The 20,490-nt window shown below is 37.0% G+C and overlaps 2 protein-coding genes across 2 annotated transcripts; both read right to left on the reverse strand.

The window, feature by feature from the left end:
• Positions 1–986: 986 nt before the first annotated feature.
• Positions 987–3,828, reverse strand: opn6b (opsin 6, group member b). The gene is given in 11 exon segments (XM_039683005.2): positions 987–1,303; positions 1,306–1,327; positions 1,330–1,505; positions 1,599–1,668; positions 1,670–1,717; positions 2,242–2,336; positions 2,413–2,511; positions 3,269–3,368; positions 3,497–3,591; positions 3,594–3,704; positions 3,707–3,828. Coding segments are annotated over 11 exon segments (1,062 nt in total). The 5' UTR covers positions 3,744–3,828; the 3' UTR covers positions 987–1,094.
• A 284-nt stretch (positions 3,829–4,112) lies between these two features.
• scfd1 (sec1 family domain containing 1) lies at positions 4,113–20,406 on the reverse strand. The gene is made up of 25 exons (XM_039669372.2): positions 20,256–20,406; positions 19,283–19,353; positions 19,079–19,167; positions 18,905–18,995; positions 18,695–18,817; positions 18,439–18,526; positions 18,250–18,339; positions 17,564–17,619; positions 17,004–17,089; positions 16,655–16,754; positions 15,003–15,142; positions 13,963–14,053; positions 13,804–13,877; positions 12,697–12,778; positions 12,480–12,576; positions 10,939–11,009; positions 9,387–9,466; positions 9,199–9,261; positions 9,039–9,114; positions 7,702–7,755; positions 5,801–5,853; positions 5,434–5,467; positions 5,043–5,108; positions 4,890–4,958; positions 4,113–4,320 (listed from the first exon to the last, which is right to left on the reverse strand). The coding sequence occupies exons 1-25, from the start codon at positions 20,284–20,286 to the stop codon at positions 4,297–4,299; spliced, it is 1,899 nt and encodes a 632-aa protein (XP_039525306.1). The 5' UTR covers positions 20,287–20,406; the 3' UTR covers positions 4,113–4,296.
• Positions 20,407–20,490: the final 84 nt, after the last annotated feature.

Below are 20,490 nucleotides of genomic sequence, written 5' to 3' on the forward strand. Positions count from 1 at the left end.
TGTGATTACAAATCTTGAAAATATATATATATATTTTTTTTTTTACAGTGGGAAGCACTGCCTCCATTGAGGAACTTTTAATAGTTTTCACTTTTTTTTTACCTCTTTTATTTTACCTTGCAATTTTGGGTGAATGTTTTTAAGGGCTGCAGTGAAAAATAATAATATCTATTCCTTAATTTTGAGAAACTCCCTGTTTTTAAAGAATATATTCAATTCCTAGTGCCCTGACCACTGTAAAAAAAGAAATCTTGTTGGTTTAACTTAAAAAAAATTAAGTAACCTGGTTGCCTTAAAATTTTAAGTTCATTGAAATGAAAAGATTGAGTTAATACAATGAAGGAGATTGATTTAATCATCAGAAACTCAAAATATGTTATCTGAACACATAAATTATTTAAGTTGATTTGACTTCCTCATGAACATATTTTTTTTTACAGTGTAAAACTGAAATAAAATTAATAAAACTATATACTATAAAACTAACAAAAATGACTAAATCACTTACTAAAAGTAGGCTATATGTTGGCTATATATCGTCTTTATTTTATTTTATCCTGTTTTTGGTTAGAGTGAGAGAAGTTTTCTTATTCGTCAAAAGTTTGATTCTTGTCCCTCTTGGGTAAATGCATAATGTTTGTTATTACTATTTTTGCCTTTCCTCTTCCAGACATAATACCTTACATATTTTTATTTTCTTCCTTACCCAAATTGTGTGTGTTTGATGTGCTTGGACGAGAGAAATGATCTTCAGCAACCCATTTATCACTCCTCCCTAAGCCTAAACTGGGGAGGATGTAATACAGACTTACCAATAAATGTGTGCCAACACTTCACAAACCACAGAGACAGAGATGAAGCGAAATAGGCCCATTAACCTCAATTTTATCGGATTCACACAATGACCTAACGTTCAACATGAAGCATTTGTACAAGTTAATCACTAGTAGCCTGGCCCTGGAGTGTCACAATCTGTTTGTATTTGTTGTGAAATTAAGATAATACATAAAGTGAATGTACTTTATCATCATAATACTATTATCATCTTCATTATATAAACATTCAGAGCACATAAACTAACATGAGAAAGACAGCTAAAGTCTTCCAGAGTCGCTGAGTTTCCTCATTAATCCACGAGGACCGACCCTCTTATGTGACTATGTTAAAGGGCTACACTCACTTGCCTTATGGTCCATCTCTACCGGCTCATCCTCCCTAAAGCAGTCCACATTAAGCTGCACATCATCAGGCCGGGCCAATGTCACAGGAGGGGTGTGCCTGTGCGCTGTTGTGGGTCTGAAGTCTGCAAGTCCTTCCGGAACTTAGAGAGCTCATGCCAATGTAGATAAACGGATTGTAGAAACTTGCTGACTTGGCGAAGAGGCTTGCCAGGATGCCGTTGAGTGGGGGTACTTGGTAACCCCAGGCAGACCACATGGAAATGACTGTGTACAGGGACCAAGCCAACAGGAAGGCCGCACACACAATGAGGGAAACCTGGAGCGAGAACCAAAGCATGACACATGAGTGAATAAGATGCTGAGAGCAATAGTTATTTGTTCGATGAAAATTGAAATTTATGGGGCAATTGTTTTACCTGCTGCGTTCAATCTTTTTTTGCCTCTCGCTAACATCTCCCAGACTGAACTTGTGGCTGGACTTGACCCTAGCGGATGATGGACACATACGTGAAAACTACAATGAACAGCGGCATGAATGCAAGGCAAGGAAAGTTTATTAATTTAGCACATTTAATACACTAAAACAATTCAAAGTGCTTTACAGAAAGGAATTACTCTGAGATTTTCCTAGGCACCTAAGAAATCTATTGGACGTCTCCGATGGACCCGATTTTCCCCTAAAATCGGGCAGGAGGAGGGAGCTCTAGGACTGACTCACAGAGTAACCTCGGGCTCACTGCCCCATCAGTCCGCACCCCAAAAACCCATTTGTTCGGAAGCTCTAGGAATGGAATTGATCCAGTCCGCACCCCACAGAACCTCGAGTTTAATTACACGTTAAACTCACTACTCCACCACAGACCCAGGTCATCAGCATGGGTTCATCTCTCAAGTTCCCCAATTAAGTCATTTATGCTTGTCTCTTACCCAACTCTAAGTGCCATTTAAGGTCAGTTTAGAATCAAAAGGAGGAAAACATTGCAATCAGTCATACATAGTGGATACAGTTTTTAAAATAATTAAAGAGTAAAAAGATTGTACATAAATAAACTTCTCAGAAGAAGTTGAAGAAGAAAATGCTGATGACGGAGAGCTTGAACGGAATGGAGTACAGCGCTCGTGTCCAGTCGATTTCACACGTCCCATACCTGCGAGCTGCAGAAGAAACGAAATTCAAAGAAATCTCAATTTCAAATTCAAAAGATGGTAAACATTCTTGTTACAGTCCTACCTCTGCCCCAAAACTGCCCCAGAGCTCCAGCCCAGAACAGAGAGAACAGCCAGACCGCAGTTATGATCAGGCAGATATTATGCTAGATGACCTGATGAGCTGAAGAGCATGGCAGAAACACTCACATCAGCACAGCTTTCACAGCGTAATCGTGCTGATTTATCTAACATTTGTGCAGCCAAGGATAAATCGCTTCTACAAATGGAAAAATAACAGTCCAGTCTAAGATTCAAGTTCAGACGTTTTTAAGTTCAACCACTTATTGTTTAATAAAAAATACGAAACAAACAGGACTTGCTGGTATTTACAGTCCGCTAACTGTGTTTACCAAACATGACGATTCCTTTGTAAAAAAATAATAATAATACAATTTATTCTGATAATTTATAATAAATGTAAAATTAATTTAATTTGAAGTTACATTTTTATTTTATTGATTCTAATTAAAATAACTGAACACCATCAAATTTGCTAAACATTATTATTGATAAATGTCTTGAATATAAATGGCATTTTAAAATGTAGGTTAATTTTTTTAATTCATATTTTAGAAAACTACATTTTACCCCTAATTTATTTCTTCACAGAACCCCTAGCACCCACTTGCAACTCCTTTAAAACTAGAATATTTACTTTACTGACCACTTCCTTCCCTAACCTCTCTAAGAGTAATGCATGCAGCTATTTGTAGCATAATAGTCAATAATACTATGAGAATGTGAAATTCCCAAAATTTTGTAACATAATTGCAGAACAGCTTTCAATGACTCCACTGCATGAGCACCTGGACTAAATACTGAACAGCAGCCATACACAGGTATAATAACCCAGTAGGTTTGGCCAAGATAGAGCATACCATGCTGAGGGTGGCAACCTTTGATGTAGCGGATGACACTTATGGCCGTCAGTGTGTTGATGCTGATGAGTCCGAAGAGCAGGATTAGGAATCCATCCACCTGGCCAAGACACAATATACATTGCAAGCAGGTCTGGCATTCCGAGGCAGTAATCGCTCATACTTGTCTCATCACTCACTAACCAGACCCTGGGGAACAAGCCAGCTAGATTAGGGGATAAAGCATACCTGCGTACTTGGAACGACTACAAATAATTCATCTCGTCTGCCCCTCCAAACACCACCTGCCAGACTGCAAAGGGAACAGAGTGATGGAGCTCTCACACCATATACTGAGGTACCATATTAAGGTACAGAGAATACAAAACAATTAGACAATTACCTTGTATTACCAAATCAAGGTAATTGAGGTAAGGTAATCCTCCATCCGACACTGTAGACTGACATTTGAGGGAAGAACATTGTGGATGTCCATCTTCCATTAAGTTGGACTCAGGGTGACGTTTGCTAGGGTTCACTTTCTCAGGATTTCTCTCATCATTGGTGGAAGTTCAGAATCAGCAGACATACACCCAGACTAGACCAAATGCCCTGGATCTACACTTGAGCGCACATTTGAACTGTAACAGAGCACCTATGTTGATCAAGACTAGGTCTACTCTCCTTATCTTGTTAAAATTTTGAATGAAATTTTTCTAGTTAGTCACCAAACCACTTAAGACATTTACCTCAGCTCTTGAACTCACCGTCTCACCCACACATCATTAAACCTGTAATGAGGATATCTACATCTCCCTCTGATGACTCAAGGTGGATTCAAACAAAGAAAACAAAGCGCAATTGGTGCATGAGACAGTTAAACTTTATTGTCGGTTACCATTAGTATTGAATTAAATAGTATAGGAAAACAGTATAAAGTACATGGAATATGAGTGATTCTGCAGTTAGAGAGGTTTTAATGAAGTACAAATGAAGAGATCTTGATTCCAGTTTCTAGAAGGGTGGATAGCTAGACTTCTACACTCCTCCTATTTCTGACCAAGCTGGGAGAGCTGTGGAGAAATGAATGGGAATAGTCTTAAAAGCTCTGATACCACAAAATCACATTAACACTTAAACAAAACTAGGATTGCTACTGAATAATTTTTCAGCATACAGTCAGTGCCATTTAAGTTAACTACAGGAAGAATTGGGAAAAGCGAGACACGACACCCTCCCCTTATTTTCACTCAGAGCAAAGTGGTAAAAGTACATTAAGAAGAAATTGATGTGGAAAAAAAAAACTGGGCAAAATGTTTAAAAAATATTTACAGAGGGAAAGGCACGTTATGACTTTGTGTCAAATTTGTTAAGACAAAGTACAACGTAGATTTGCTTCAAGCAGCAAAAAGCATTCCAAGACACTCAAAGCAGTGTTGTTCTCTCCAACTCTGGGATAATCAGTTGGATTTTAGAGCAATGGGTCGCGGAGCAGTTGATTTTTCATGGAATTCTGTCCTTGTACGTGAAAACGTGTTGATGAATTTGTATTTTCAACTGAAGTGTGACGCAAATCGGATGACAGTTTTTATAACATGCATTTCCTACTGTATCAGTTTATGCTGTAGGGAAGTGATCATACCTGTTTAATGAACTGGGCAGCATTGAAAAGCTCACTACAGCCATAAAGAACCCGCTTCCCTTGCTTGGCCTGAACAGAAGAAAATCATTACACTCGTCTTCATAAGCAAGTTCTCGTAGCACGTTTTACATTTGAAAATGGGCACAGTCATACCTTTGTGTAGTCAACAAGATTCTGATACTCTATGTAATTGCCTCCCCCAACGACAAAGACGATGGCCTGTGAAATGAAAATCTGTCATCAGTTGTTCAAGCTTAATCGTGTGTGAATTTCAACGCAAACTGTACAAACGCTTTGTTTTAAATAAAACCCTGTAATATTTCAATTGGCCCTCCTACAGACGTGAGCTCAGACACTCTGGGCTTCCAACTCACTTTGTCATCAGCAGGGCCTAATCTCCACTAGGAACAGAAGGCTATCTGTGTGACTAACATTACCCCGCCAGGTTACAGCACATGGGCGCCAAACTGTGAAGATACCGTATCAACATCCTCACAGTGCAAAATCACAACCATCAGATATCCCCATTGCTTTTTATACTCACCTCTTGAAAAGGGTTCTTGTTCCTTGGAATGGAGCTGAGGGAGTTAAACAGTTAGGATTAATTCATCATCACAGGCAGAGAGTGAAAATAGCCAATAGTTGTGGGGGGGGGGGGGGAAACTACAGATCGCCTTATATTCTAAATATTTTCAGTGGAAAGTTCCAGCTCTGGCAAGGATGTGAAGATCCGTTATTTACCTAACTTCAATACTGCCTTATGTATATGTAATAAAGACACAAGCGATTTAGAATTCCTCCATGGATCAAATGCCTTTAACATAATATTTAAATACAGTGGGACCAAGTCAAACACAGAGATGTATCATTTGAAAATATAAGGAGCCTAGTCTTCGTCTTCAGTGTGCTACCTCTCGCTTCCGCGAAGCATCTTGGGATCAAAGTATCTGTAGTCATCCGTCTCCTGCAAAAATCACAACACATAACATTAGGGATTAGAGCGCGTAAGCAAATTAAAGATGAAATAACACTCAGCGCACCCTCCCCACATCACCACCCTAAAAACCACCTCATCTATCTACATTAAATGCTTATCAAGATCTAATGCTTCCCAGCAACCATTCGTCTGAGAACCAGAAGCCTCAAACAGTAAAATGTCCTCCAGTTTGATTTAAAAAGTAAGATTATCATCTCTCTACTTTGAAGAGTCCTGACACAAATTGAGGAGAACTGTCTCTGAGGCAGGGGCCAATGGCCTCCTACTTCCTCATCCTCTGTATCAGATGGGCCAGGGCTGTCTCTTCCCCCACGGGACCTCAGTCAGCCCGGCCTGGCAGCCCTGGTGCTCTGGTGCATACTTAATTCTGAGAAGAAATGCTTTGCCGTCAGCTCACTGAAAGAAGAGCCCCACTCCACATCCAAATGGTAAAATGCTTTAGATTTTTCTGCTATCGGTTTACCCTCACCGGGTAGCAAAGCTCAGTATTAATAGTGAGAGCCGAACACACTGTTGCAACCTGGTCACACAGGCCCATCTGCAAGGAGTGTCTGGCGAGTGGAGGAGGCAGGAGATTCTGAAGCGCTCAGCTGCCCAGCTTCAGCCGTACAACAACAGCCGTATTGTGCAGGGCACTGAAATTCCAGTAGCTGAGAAAATGATAATATGGTTATGTTCAATTCAGGTTTATGGGCAGTGAGGGGGAAGCATTTCCAGTCGGTAACAGGATATGGCAATCTGTCCACCCCAGCTTTTAAGGCCGAGAAGATCAGAGGGACCCTGAGGGTGTTTCAGACGGAAAAAAAGGTCCTTATGTCAAGGTACGAGAAGGGGAATCTAAAAGGCCACTGTTACACAAGTGAATGATTGCAAGAGCTTATATGTTAGCTAGCTGTCTCCATTACAGCATTTTATATTTAAAACACATCGGGGATAGTTCTTGGAAGTGTGCTTAGGGAGAATTCAAGATGTCTAAATAGAGAAGAGTCCTATCATGAGGGAGCTGTCAAAGATTTGCCACATCATATCCTTTGTGGTAATTCCACATTTATATATATATATAAAAAAAAATATGAAAAAAAAATTCAGCATTAATCATTCCCCCCACACTGTGCCGGCAGCTAGTTGATTGCAAAGCATCAAGAGAAATTTTCAAAGCAGATTTTTCCTTTAAGGTGATCCAACAATAACTTGAAAACCACCAGTGTGTTCAAATAACTGATGCTTTATATGCAGACAATGAGATCCTTAAACCTTAGCAGAACACAATCCAATTATTGCTAAAATTGCTTCGGCTTCTGTACAGACGCCCCCTAGTGCTGTGCACCTGTGGGGTTTGCACCTCTGTTTCGCCTCACAAAGGTGAAAAGCCCGAATGGGCTGCTTCCAAATCCCTTAGCCATAGAAACTTAATACATCATGCTTCGGGTTTGCTCACTAGAAACCCTCTTTCTCTCCGCAGGTGTTCCCCTGGCTGAGACATTTGCATTAACCGTGCAGCTCAGATTGCCTGGATTGAAGTCTCAGCACACTCAAAGAGCCTCTTCAGTGCCCCGTTCAGAACAAATTCAGTGTCCCATAGCGCTGCAGTGTTATTTGCATTCATTCGCAGTAGGAGGTCTTTAAAGATGTTTGGATTTAGACTTTTAGCAAACAATCAGAAAGATATTATTTACTATAAGAGTTTCATACTAATAAAGCTAAACTCATACTAAAAATATACTAATAAAGCAGCAAAACATATTAAATATTTCTGCTTATGAGGGAGAAGGAAAAACGATGTAGGGAAAAGGAGAAACAGACAAGAGCGCTCACCGGGTTTGACTTCATTTCCATCAAATTGTCCAAGATGCGAGTAACCGGCAAGTTCTATATCAGAGAAGAAAAAAAAAACATTTAAAATAAACCCCCAAAAAACAGATATTTAGCATGTTCCAGATGATTTATCCAAAGAAACATAAAAATGAAAAAGATCACAAATCATAAGTAGTTCTGAAGGCTCAAACCCCTGTCTTTTCTCATAATGAATTTTTCAAAAGGAAAAGTGCCTCTCTCAACAAATCATCATCAACAAAAATACTGAGGTCAATAAATCAAAATGCAGTTACAAATCTGTCAAAAGCCTGGAAATTCCTGTTTATTTTTATGGATCAGCTCAGCTGTCAGAAGGTCTGAGATTTCGTTGCCATAATGTGTTGCTGCTATGGGTTTGCGTCTTGCTTCAGACTTGACAAAGTGGCATTCTGACACCACTTGCTGGCTAACCACGATTCATTCTATATACTTTTCATTCAAATTTCTTTGTTGTAATTATTCTGCTCACAGTAAAAATAAAATACAAGGTGAATATGTTAGTAGTAGTAGCACATTTATTACTGTGACTAGACAGTCTGTTTACAAAAGCGTCCGGGAACCATATATAGCATAATTTACATAATTTATTAATGCCAGTGTGTTTAATAAATGTATATAATACCCCAAACAAAAGTGATGTGGCAAAACAAGCTTAAATTTCACTGGAAAATTTGAAGTGGAGTGGCAACTTTCCAGTTTCATTCATCATAAATTGGTTCAAAACTGTATACTTTTCCATTCACCTTTGTTAAAAACTGAAACCAGATAGTGGTTAATATAGTCCAAATGGACAGAAAAATGTGCATTTGTGGAGCGATTTATAGAACTGCGGGCTGTCACTTAAAAATCATGTGAATTGACTCCAATGTACTCTGAAAACTATGCAACACCAGAAGTTGCAATAATAGTAAGTAGTTCCATTAACTCTTATTTATGTACTGCATATTGATTTACTATTTGATGAAACTATCATAGTTTGTTAAATTAAGTCCAAGTGCCCTGAAGCCCTATTATGTGAAATGTAGGCTTGTAGGCTATTAAAACCCGCAAAATAGTGACGTGACATGGCCTGTATTTATGATCGTATAAGATTTATAGTGAAAGACGGCGATGCCCCTTTATTAAAAATTTTTGAGCCCTGTCTCTGAGGAACTCTACGCTGGTAAAAACACACACATCCTCAATAAGAGGCACAATTTCAGGTGTAAACAATAAAATTTAGCTCATGTTAGTCAAAGCAGAAATGGATGGCTTGTTAATTCTTTTTTCCCTTAAGTGTAAGTGATAATAATACTCACATGTTGTTTCAGGACCAGATTTTTCACCCCCTCCATCACAAATTGGGAGCCAGTGTTCATCACCCTTGAGAACAGTCTGAAAAAAGACAGTCCACTCCATTAAAAACACATTAACAAAAGGATTCACATTTTGAGAATTAAATTTGGTGTAGCCTCATACCCCATTGGTTTCACTCCAGTGCTCCCATAATTGGCTGGCGTTGCAGCCATCTTGGTGAAAGCTCTGGAAAATAGGTCATATTAGTTTGCAACACTACTGTTCTCATCTTTCTGCTGAATTTAATGTAGTAACTAGGCAAATGTGACAGTGTGTTTATGGTGTGTTTGTTGACAATGGCCAGAACTTACTTCCACTGCTTTATGTAGTTAAGTGAGGACAGGTCGCAGCTTGCATCAACCATGGCTTTCTTGTACTGTTCTAGATCAGCCTAAAAAGAACCAAATATCTTTATTCAACACTCGACTCTCAAAGATGAAAACAAAAATCCACCATTCAAGAGGAGCTGTTTTTATAGAATGAAGGATGACATATAGCTCACAAGCCATAAGCATCCATCAGGGTGAGGAGAAAATCTCATTCCTGTTAGAGACATAGTCATCTATACCACATGAGTGAGAGGGCCATTTTCATGTCACCAACCTAATTACAGCCTCAGAAAACAAACACCAAAATGGCTGTTTTTCAAGTTTAAGCAAATACTCAGCCAACAATAACCCACGCTGGTTCACAAGGACACAGATGAAAGAAAGGATACCAAAAAATAGTTCAAACTCTAAGCACACCATTCTGTTTTTGGAAAATCAAAGCTTTTACAGCCTGCATTGATAAACATAATAGAGAATGACAGTCAGCACAGGTCAGTGTGCTTTCTCCAGGGTTGAAATGTGGTCTCTTGGACATCATCCATCCCAGCTTGGTCCCACAGTTCCGTCCAATCGCATTGGAAGTGTACACAAGAACTCAAAACTTTCATTTGTACGGCCGTTTAGGAAACATCCCAGAGAAGAGATCTTGCCATTAGCTAAACAATCCTGCTTTATCAAGGTACAAGAGTAATAACACTTGGCTGTGGCATCAAAGGGTGTCGGTGTTCCTCAAATCTGCGCTGCATGTGTCCCAAAGAACAACAAGGCGTTTGAAGACAGACTCTGGAAGTACAGTTTGAGAACCCGGGCCGAGCTTCATAGGAAATGGACAGAATGTTTTTGGCTCCATGTGTCCCCAAACAATGAAATCCATGCATTTGCCACTGATTATAATAAACTGTGGTGTTACCGAAAGTGCACATCAGGGTAGCCCACCACAGTCATCCTCGAAGCTACCTTTTAGAATTATTTATACTCTTAAAGGAGTATCCTGGGTTCAGTACAAGTTAACCTCTTTTTCGACATTGTTTGTAGCATGTTGATTATAACAAAATGTTGATTCTTTAAAAAAAGGGGAGGGGGACAGAAAGAAGCAAAAATCTGGGTAACAGTGATGCACAAAGGAAATGAAAGGTGCAACCCATAAATATTAAAATACCTATTGTTTCAATAGTATAGCCACAAGATGTAAACAATATAGTGATATAATGATTTTATTGTGAACAAATTGCATAAAGTTATATCCAATTGACAACATTACGCTTAAAATGACAAGGACAACTTCAATGTTTAATTAATGCACAATTATTAACAGAAATTTGTATGTCAGTGCTTCCATAAAATAAGTAAGCCTCACAAATTGCTTTTGTTGAGTGGTAATCAATACTATGTTGCAAACACTGTCACTAAACTTAACTTGTACTGAACACAGATTATTCATTTAAGGTTGCTATGATCTGTGAAGTTTCTTACGGGACATAGTTTATTATGATAACTACTTGATCATGACCGTGGTGGTGGTGTGGGGCCTTACCTCAGATGGGGGCTGCTGGGAAGTGATGTAGTAGATCAGAAACAGCCTCATCTTATCCTCTGCAGTTCCAGCTACCAATAAGAACAACATTTACAGTCATTGAGCAAATGCATAAAGTTACTTTAAATTCAAGAACTAGTGAAGTTTGCTGATACAATCATTGCGGACATCGGAACAATAAGGCATTGTGTATCACTTGAAAAAAAAAAATCAAAATCATTCTAGTTAGTGGCCATTCCTGTGTACTCATAAGAAAACACATGAACCAACAGAGGACCCTGTGGAGATTAAGAAACAGTGTCCTCTTGAAACCTCACAATGCTGGCAGGAGAGAAAACAAATCCCGTCCTGTGGTAGCATCACAGAGAGCCTTTAAAGCAGACCGCATCCCCCTAGGGATGTGATGCATTTCAGTCCGCTAAGCTGGAAAAATGACTGGATGAGGATGAGGGGTGGGATAGCGTCTCATTAAGAGAAGGGGGTATGAGTTACTCATTCAATTAGTTTTGTTTGATCTCTCAGGATGGGGCTGTTCTTGGTAAAACAAAATTTTATGACAGTAAGGCAGTGTGCCATGCTTTGAGGGATATAGTGATGTTTGGATAACAGTCAAGCTCAAAGAGCATCCGACAAGTCAAGGCTTATTAAAGCAATAAGCCACTTAAGGCCAAGCGTTACAGAGATTTTACCAAAATTATGGGGTTTAGTCAGGCAGAATGTGTAGTTTGTCATGGTTGCCAAGCCACATATTAATCAAAGATTTTTATGATTGTCATCATCAATATTATTATTATTACCTAGCAGTATTACTATTGGTTTGAAGCAACTTGTGCTGGTAGCATAAAATTAAATTAATGTACAGTCACTGATATGCATATTTCACAAGGGCTTGGGGAGGGCTCATCCAATCAGATGTTAGATTACTGCCAAGTTGTTTTTTTGTTTTTGCATGACAGTTCACATGGGATTGTTTTTACCTGTGGGCATTTCTACAGGGAATTGTATATAAATAAAAGACACTTTAATGTAGGGCTGCATGATATGGGGAAAAATCTGATAAAAATGATGGTCACACTTTATTTTAAGTGTCATTAACAACAATGTACAATTTATACATGTTGCCTTCCCAAATGCATGTTAATAAGTGACCTAAACTCAAAGATGAGTGTGGAGCAGAATTTACTGCCAACCAAGTCGCTCTGAGAAACTAAAAACACAAGATCATGAGCTGCTCCATTGGATAATTGCCAATTGGATAAGTCATATTGCTATTTCAGTTTTTATTTTGTTTAATTGTGCAGCCCCAATGTAATTTTTACCAGCATGAGAGAATACGCAGGTCAGAAAAGGTCTGAAATATTACTGATATGGCCAATTCGGACAAGATTAAAATCACAGACAAGCTTTGTAAATCTTTCATCACCCCACCTCCCCATAAGAAACTAATCCTGTCCAAATAGGGCTTAAGGTTCATTATCACAGATCTGAGATGGAACTAATGAGACTATTAGCCTTGAATGTTTAACACAAGGAAGACTCACCATCAGGATCACTGATAATGTCCAGCAGCGACTTATCGAGCATTGATTTGCTCATTAGCTTCTCTTCATACTCGAAGTACACATCAAGCTTGCGACTCTAAAGACAGACAGGCAAATTTAGAAGAAAAATATGCAACTCTACCTCACAGAAATAATATAATGTGCTGAGAAAATGTAACCTAAGAGATGAAAAACATTTTTTTCATTGAGAACTGACCTTGATGTGGTCCAAAACCGCTGTGGCAACATTGGTGTGGAGGTCAATCAGTCTCTTCTTTTCCAGGAGCTCAGGAAGAGAACTGTTTAGAGAGAGCAGAGCACGCTGTTATCCTACTCTATAAGCGTAGGGTCAGGCAGGGGTTCAGCGGTAGTACAATGACTAATACATATATCTCTCATGCAATATGAGACAAGAACTGGATGTAATTAGATTATATAATGGATATACTTAATTTGCATAATTGAATAAAAACTTAAATATATTTAAATATTGTGCACAATACACGGTAGTATTTACGAGAAGCAGAGGCCTAGCAAGTACACGTGTTTCCTGGAAAACTCACACTACCCGAAGTTTTGAATGCATCCCGAGAAGAGGGAGAAAATGGCAACCAACATGCTCTCTGTTAGAGACAATGTGCATAATACATACTGTAAAGCACACGAGTATAAATTTGTTCTTCACTTGCTAAAATTGAATCAGAATGATCTGGGAACTGAGTGAAAAACATCACAACTACACATCGTTCAATGCGTTGGATCTGACAGACATTTTCTATCCACAAACTAAGCATTCTGATTTTGATTCTGACATTCCTGATTTGAATATTTTATTTTCCACAATTTTGTCAATAGATGAACTTTAAATAAGCGATATTGTGATGAATCCCTGTAGAGGTCCATTTTGACTCTCATAGGCTGATATATTTTAAACTTGACAGGTGATTATTCATTAAATGTAGTTTGATTACTATGTTCTCAGTTGTTTATAAAAATTAAGGTAATTATAAAAGTTTAATAAAATGTTATTTAATTTTTCAATAAAACATGACACATTTTTACATGATTTGTTACATTTATTTACCCCTTAGCAAATTTTAAATCATATGCAAAATATATAATAATTCATATAAATATTATTTGTATAGCATGATTGTAACTTATATTTATATCATTATTATTTATATTATTATTTTCAATTATATTTATGGCATTTAAAAAATCCATCCAAATTAATATGCACATGTTAATAATTAACGTTCAATACATCATACTGGTACTTTATGCAAAAATACACAATTACGTCATAGTACGAAGAACTAACCTGACGGCTGAGGTAAGTTTGGCAGTGTTATCTGACAACATACTAATGGCTCCATCATCCTCCCCTTCTAAGCCCTTTGAAGAAAACCACATTTATCCATGTTAACCATCATGCAACAATTCCTTCATATGTAATTTAGCATCAGCCTTATCAACCTACCATGATGCTCTTGAGGCGTTTAACCTCATCTTCTTGGGCTCGATATGTATCCAGTTCCTCCTGCACGGCTTCTGCAACCTCAGGGAATGGACTAAAAATGGGGCACAGAAATCAATGAAATGCTTTTCTGCAGAGGAGGCTAAAAATAAGTTTATTAAGCTGTTGTAAATAAATCTGTATGAACTGCTGGATACAGTTCTGAAACCAGGAATGACACTAAAACAGCTTGTTAACAGTTTCCAAAACACCAAAATGATACAATTTTGCAAAAATTAAAAACATTAGCAAAAGTTCTCAAATATTAATGAACACTGTGACATCTGACAAACAAGTTGAGTGAATTAAGACAACTAGGAATGCTTTCCTATCAAGCATTTACACGTTTGCCAGTGCAGTTGGTTTATTAAATGTCCTTAAAGGGTTGGTTCACCCAAGAAAATACTTTCATAATTTAACCTCATGTCATTACAAACCTTTCTTTCTTTCTTTCTTTCTTTCTTTCTTTCTTTCTTTCTTTCTTTCTTTCTTTCTTTCTTTCTTTCTTTCTTTCTTTCTTTCTTTCTTTCTTTCTTTCTTTCTTTCTTTCTTTCTTTCTTTCTTTCTTTCTTTCTTTCTTTCTCAGTGAAAAAAAAAATAGATATTTTGAAAAATGTTGGTAAGCAAACTTTTTTGTTGCCCACTGACTTTTGACCATTGTATGAAAAAAAATAATTCAAGCCATTCAAGTTTGGAATGACATGAGACTGGGTGAGTAAATGATGACAAATTTCCTTTTTTTGGGGTGGACTATCACTTGTTTAAAAACTAGGACAGAATAAGGTCTCTGGAAACTTATTAGCAAAATGTAGAAAAGTATCTGTCTATCAGACACATTATTACACAGTTTAATAGATTTCAAATCAGAATTATATTTATAGAATTATATTTATAATAGATACTAAATGCTTGAAGAAAGGGAAAAAAACAATTAAAAACATTTGTTAAATGAACAATAAATTACCTTAATTTTGATACATCATTTTTTATCAACAGATATTTACCTTCCTTTGTGTTTTTGCCAAAATCTGTCAGCAGCAGTGAGATCATAGCTCTTCTTGTTTTTCTTTTTGGGTCTAGCTCCTGCTGGACTGGCCTCTGACCCTTGAGACTCCTCCACGCTGACCCGGTTCAGGTGGAAGTCCTGATATAAAGCATAATGTTGGTTAGGTAAGGCAACAGAACTGAATCAAAACACAATACAGGTCATAAAACACAATACTTGCCAATAACATTTTACTCTGAATAAACAAATATAGTGCTGCTCAAAAGTTTACACACCCACCCCTTGGAAAATCTGTGAAAATGTGACTAATTTTTTCAAAATAAGAGGGATCATGCAAGATGCATGTATTTTTTTATTTTTTTTATTAAGTACTGTCCTGAATAAAATATTTTACATAAAAGATGTTTAAATGTTGTCCAAAAGACATGAAGTGATAAGAAATGACCCTGTTCAAAAGTTTACGTACCCTTGATTCTCAATACTGTGTGTCAGACTCATTATGGATGATCCATGACTGTTTTTTGTTTTGTGGTGGTCCCTTGTTTGTCCTAAGCAGTTAATCTGTCTGATGTTCTTCAGAAAAATTCTCTAGGTCCCAAAAATTCTTCAGTTTTACAACATCTTTTGTATATTTAAACCCTGTCTAGTGGGGATTGTGTGAATTTGAGATCCATCTTTTCACACTATTAATAAAGGTTTAAACATTCACTGATGTTCCAGAAGAAAGCACGATGCATTAATAGCCAGGGGGTGAAAACTTTTTGAATTTTAAGATCAAGGTAAATTGTACTTATTTTGTCTTCCGGGAAACATGCAAGTATTTTCTGTTACTTCCGAAATGCAGTACTAAATAAAAAGTAATTGATATTTAAACAAAATAACAAAAAATTTGAACATCTTCAATCTGTTCAAAAGTTTTAACCCCCCGGCTCTTCAGTGAACAATTGAACCTTTTTTAATAGTTGTGTTTGAGTACCTCAATTGTCAGTGTGAAAGAAAAAATGGATCTCAAAATCATACAGTCATTGCTGAAAAGGGAAAACTGAAGACTTTTCAAGACCTGGATGATTTTTCTGAAGAAAATTTAGCAGTTTAACTGCTCAGAACAAACAAGGGAGTCATGTACAACTATCACAAAACAAAAAAACAGGCATGGATCATTAAAGGTAACGACACACCATAATAAGGATCTATTTTTTGTCTTGTAGTTGTTGACTATATGTAAACATTTATAATGTAAAATATCTTGTTCAGTACAGTACTAAATAAAATAACATGCATTTTGTATGATCCCTCTAATTTTTTTTAAATTATTTAGATTCTGCAAGGGCAGTGTACACTTTTGAGCAGCACTGTACATATAATAAAATTCCCTTTAGCATGGCAGTCCACTGGTGCCATACAGGGAGTTGAGAAAAGCATTTTTGAGACGGTGGAACAAAATACCTAAGTGATTAATGACCACTGGCACAAAAAGCAACCCAGCACGTACATTCCACATTTCATGAAACCCCATTATCATACATATGATAACTTCATCTTTCCATATGCCACAACTTGGAACTATTTGAAGTTTCCATTTAGGGAAAAAAATGCATTAACACTAGTAGTAATTGTGGGTCATGTGAGGATAATTTAGGTTCTGCTCACCAGCACATCATGAATGAGAGCCTGATACGTCCATGTGTGGTGGAGAGGAGTTGCTAGATCCAAGTTACGATCGGCAAGAACAAACAGCGGCCTCTGGAAGCTGTGGGAGAGGTGGGAGAAAAGATGGGAGATTTTTTATGGCCCAAAACTTTAACATGTCTCTACATCTTTCTTAAAATGTTCTAGTATAGTAGAGTCTGTCAGTCTGTTTATCAATCAAGATGTGTGTCTTGGATTATGCTTTTATAACAATAGATTAAATACTTTACAGAGATTTATGGCTAAAACTAATATACATATTCTCTTCACATCAGTTGCATGGGGGTGTGCGAGTGAATTTTTGCTCCACCTGAACTGGCCAGAGCCCATGGTGTCTCCGGTGAACAGGCTGTTACGAGCATCTCGCAGATTCTCTCTCAGTTTCTTGTCAAGTTTCTGTAATGAAAAAGTGTTAAATCAACATTACTAATATTTCTAGTAGAAATGAGTTGTACAATATGTAGAAAATAAATTAATCTAATAACCTGAGCGACAGGTGTTAATTTTGTCTCATATTACAGTGAGACATTCTTTCGCTGAAACGAATCATCTAAAAGTTCAGCACTCTAGTGAAAGCGAGCCAAGGTTGGACTGAGTCCCACATACGGAACAAAGGAGAATTCTGTACCATCAGTGAAACTGATGTATCAGTTTGCACACTGTGCACATAAACTAGAGTATAAAATGTACAAATGCACTGCAACAAAGAGATTATGTAGGGGTCAAGGTGGTCATTTGACCACAGCTATTCTATTATACTCTATTTCTGAATTTGTAAACCCCTCTTTACTGAGCAGGAGTAAACAAAGGTGTCTCGGTCAGTTTAAAAAGAAATTTAAAAAAGAAAAAACAGAGCAGTGGGTCTCTTACCACGGCTACCATTTCGGCAGCATTCCCTCTTGGACATCGGATTATTGGGACAGCACCTATGATAACAGGAAAGCTCACTGTACTGCCAATAGGAGGGTGCATTAATATCTGCTCACAGGCTCCCAAGGCACACATAATCACATTGCAAAAACAACAATACAGGCTTGATCAATGTACTTAATCGGAATTGTGCAGTTTCTGCCTTATACAACTCTAGCAGTCATGTAGAATGTAAATAAACTTAAATGAAATATTCAATGTATTTCTAAATGTTTTTGTCCTTTGAGCAATATACAGAACAACATTAGGAAGGTTCTGCCACCCAGTGGCTCTTTATGACAGTTGTGAGTTAAACTAATGGCTGTAATGTGAGAATTAGTATAAAAACGGCTCTTTTATACGATTAAATATCAGGTCTTTATAAAATACTCCCTGCTAAATAAATTCAGCTTTGTCATCACAGTATTATTAAGTTACACTTTAAAATATATTAAAATAGAAAACAGTTATTTTGAATTGTAACAATATTTAAAAAAATGACTGTTATGTTTTGATCAAATAAATGTAGCATTTGTGAGCAGAAGAGACTTCTTTCAAAAACATTTTTTTTTTTAAATATTACTAACCCCAAACATGGCATGGTAGTAAATGTGCATGAAAGAATAAAAATATTTCTCATTATTTACCAAGAGTGACAAAGAAGCAGAAGAGACTATCCACTATTGTGTCCATTATGACCTCCATGTCTGTGTCCATGATATCTGGCTTATTAATTGCTGAGGGGACAGAACAGGAACAATATTATAACATAACTTTGTTTAGATTACAAATGAAATTAATAAAAGTCAATATTTGAAAAGAGTCTAGCAGCTAACCATGATAGGAGATGTGTTCTTTGTTTTGATTGCAGAGGATGAACATATCATCTTCAAGTGTGATGAAGTTCAAATATTGATCAAATACCTGAGGAGGGACAGAGCAGTCTAATATTTGAACTGCACAATAAAAATGAGCAGTGTGTTATTTTCCTTTCTTCAGGAATTCATAGAGATCTTGGAGAAATTAAAAGCTCTAGCAAACTGAATCGAATTCACAACTAACATTCACTACGAATTAATTTGCTTGACTTACTTTGGTCACCTGGTTTACAGCATTAGCTGTTAGAGCAGCACTTGCTATGTCCTCCAACTTGCTTCTGGAGATTGCAGAGATGAAGTTCAAATAGTAAGACTCATATAATTGGTTTCGTAAGTCCTGTGATTGTGAAAATAAACCATTAGTTTTGCAATAGTGTGATCTAAACAAATTGCACTAATTCAGTTGTTTAGTTAACATATTTACTTGACATATCCTGTCAACGTTCTCTTCTGTGGGCATTACAAAGAAAATGGCAGGAACATCTGGAATGGGGTCGCGATCTGAATGCAACAAGCTACAGAAAACGAAAAAAAAAATGTAAACAATCAATTTAATCAAATCACTGATTTAAAAAGAAAAAGTCTTATAGGTCCTCACAGGTGCAGAGTGATGCCCATGTCTCGTAACTCTTTCACAGACAGCAGAGGGGATATGATGTCTTGGCCAAAGCGATCGTAAATAAGTACCTAACAAGAATTGCAAAGGGTGAGTGTGCATGTGAATTAGAACTATAAAAGCATCACTGAGTCATGTTTAAAAAGCAATGGATAGTGGATAAGAAAACCTCAAATGTAGACTTACCTTCCATACTGGCTCAGCTGCTGTGTTTTTCAGGGGTGGTGCATTGAAGTTAAGCATTCGCTTCAGAGCAGCTGAAAATAAAAACATAAAAATATGACTATTTTAAATCACTTCTATCACTATTTCAAATATCACAAACAGACAAATGTACTTGTTTGTGATTTAAAGGACTAAAATCATTTTAATAAAAGATGAATTGCTAATACTTACATACTTTGGCAGTATTATACCAGAAACACATCATTTTCAGAATTAGCCTATGTATTTTTAAACAACAAATTATCTACTGTATACAAATGACGACGAATAACTTTTTTTACATAGTCATATTCTATTATCATTCTTTGTATGATATGCATGCGATTTTAAATTCTACCAACACCAATACAATTTTTGTAGCGAACACTTTCAATGACACACGCTGCCTTTTTTAAAACAAATTACCTAGGCTACTGCATATTCATAAAGACGAATACCATTTTACACAGTAGCAGCTGCACACTACTGTCAATATCCATAAATGACGATGACAACCACAAAAATAATAACATCAGCATTAAAACTGTACCCATGTAACATATTAAGTTTAACCATAATTATTCTCTACCACAAGTTAAGCTTAATAGTTTTTACTGAGTTTAGCTAGCTTGTCAAATCAAATGATGGGTTCCTTCTGAAAGGTAAAAGGGATATTAATAGCTGTAACGTTAGATTTCATAAAAGAGCTGGTTGACTGTACGTATTAAACTATTGATGGTAGATAATAGTATTTTCATCCGATGAACCAGCTGCTAAATGAACAACACCGTTAGCATCCACAGCTACACTGACAGGACTGTACAGTTTCAGCTGTTATGTATTCAGTCCTATTGTATGTATTTTAAATATACTATTTAAAAAAAACTGCGTAAAAATCATTAATGTCAACAGTACTGAGCGTTTTTTTTAAATAAATTCAAACTTATGAACAGACCTGTCTGTTTTTCTCGGATGGAGGCCGCCATTTTTACTGTTTATGCAGTGACGACTGCGAGGGTGACGTGGCGACCGGCGAACCGCTGTCAAAACGCGCAAGCTGACCGGTGATCAATGGCATCATGAGTTATTAGGAAATGCCATTTCTTTTTTCATCACATTTAAGTGTGATGTCTCAAGACAGTTTGAAACAAACAAACAAACAAACTATTCATTAAAAATATGCCATCAGT

This window comes from Pimephales promelas, chromosome 15, assembly GCF_988280905.1.
Source record: "Pimephales promelas chromosome 15, fPimPro1.hap1.1, whole genome shotgun sequence".
NCBI lineage: Eukaryota > Metazoa > Chordata > Actinopteri > Cypriniformes > Leuciscidae > Pimephales > Pimephales promelas.

What these genes read in the sequence shown, in the direction of transcription:
- scfd1 (XM_039669372.2), bottom strand. Translation starts at nt 20,286, where the DNA reads ATGGCGGCCTCCATCCGAGAAAAACAGACAG. An exon ending in AAACTTACCTCAGCCGTCAG is followed by an intron (nt 12,779 to 13,803) that starts GTTAGTTCTTCG and finishes CTCTCTAAACAG; the next exon opens with TTCTCTTCCTGAGCTCCTGG. An exon ending in ATGCTTCGCGGAAGCGAGAG is followed by an intron (nt 5,468 to 5,800) that starts GTAGCACACTGA and finishes TAACTCCCTCAG; the next exon opens with CTCCATTCCAAGGAACAAGA.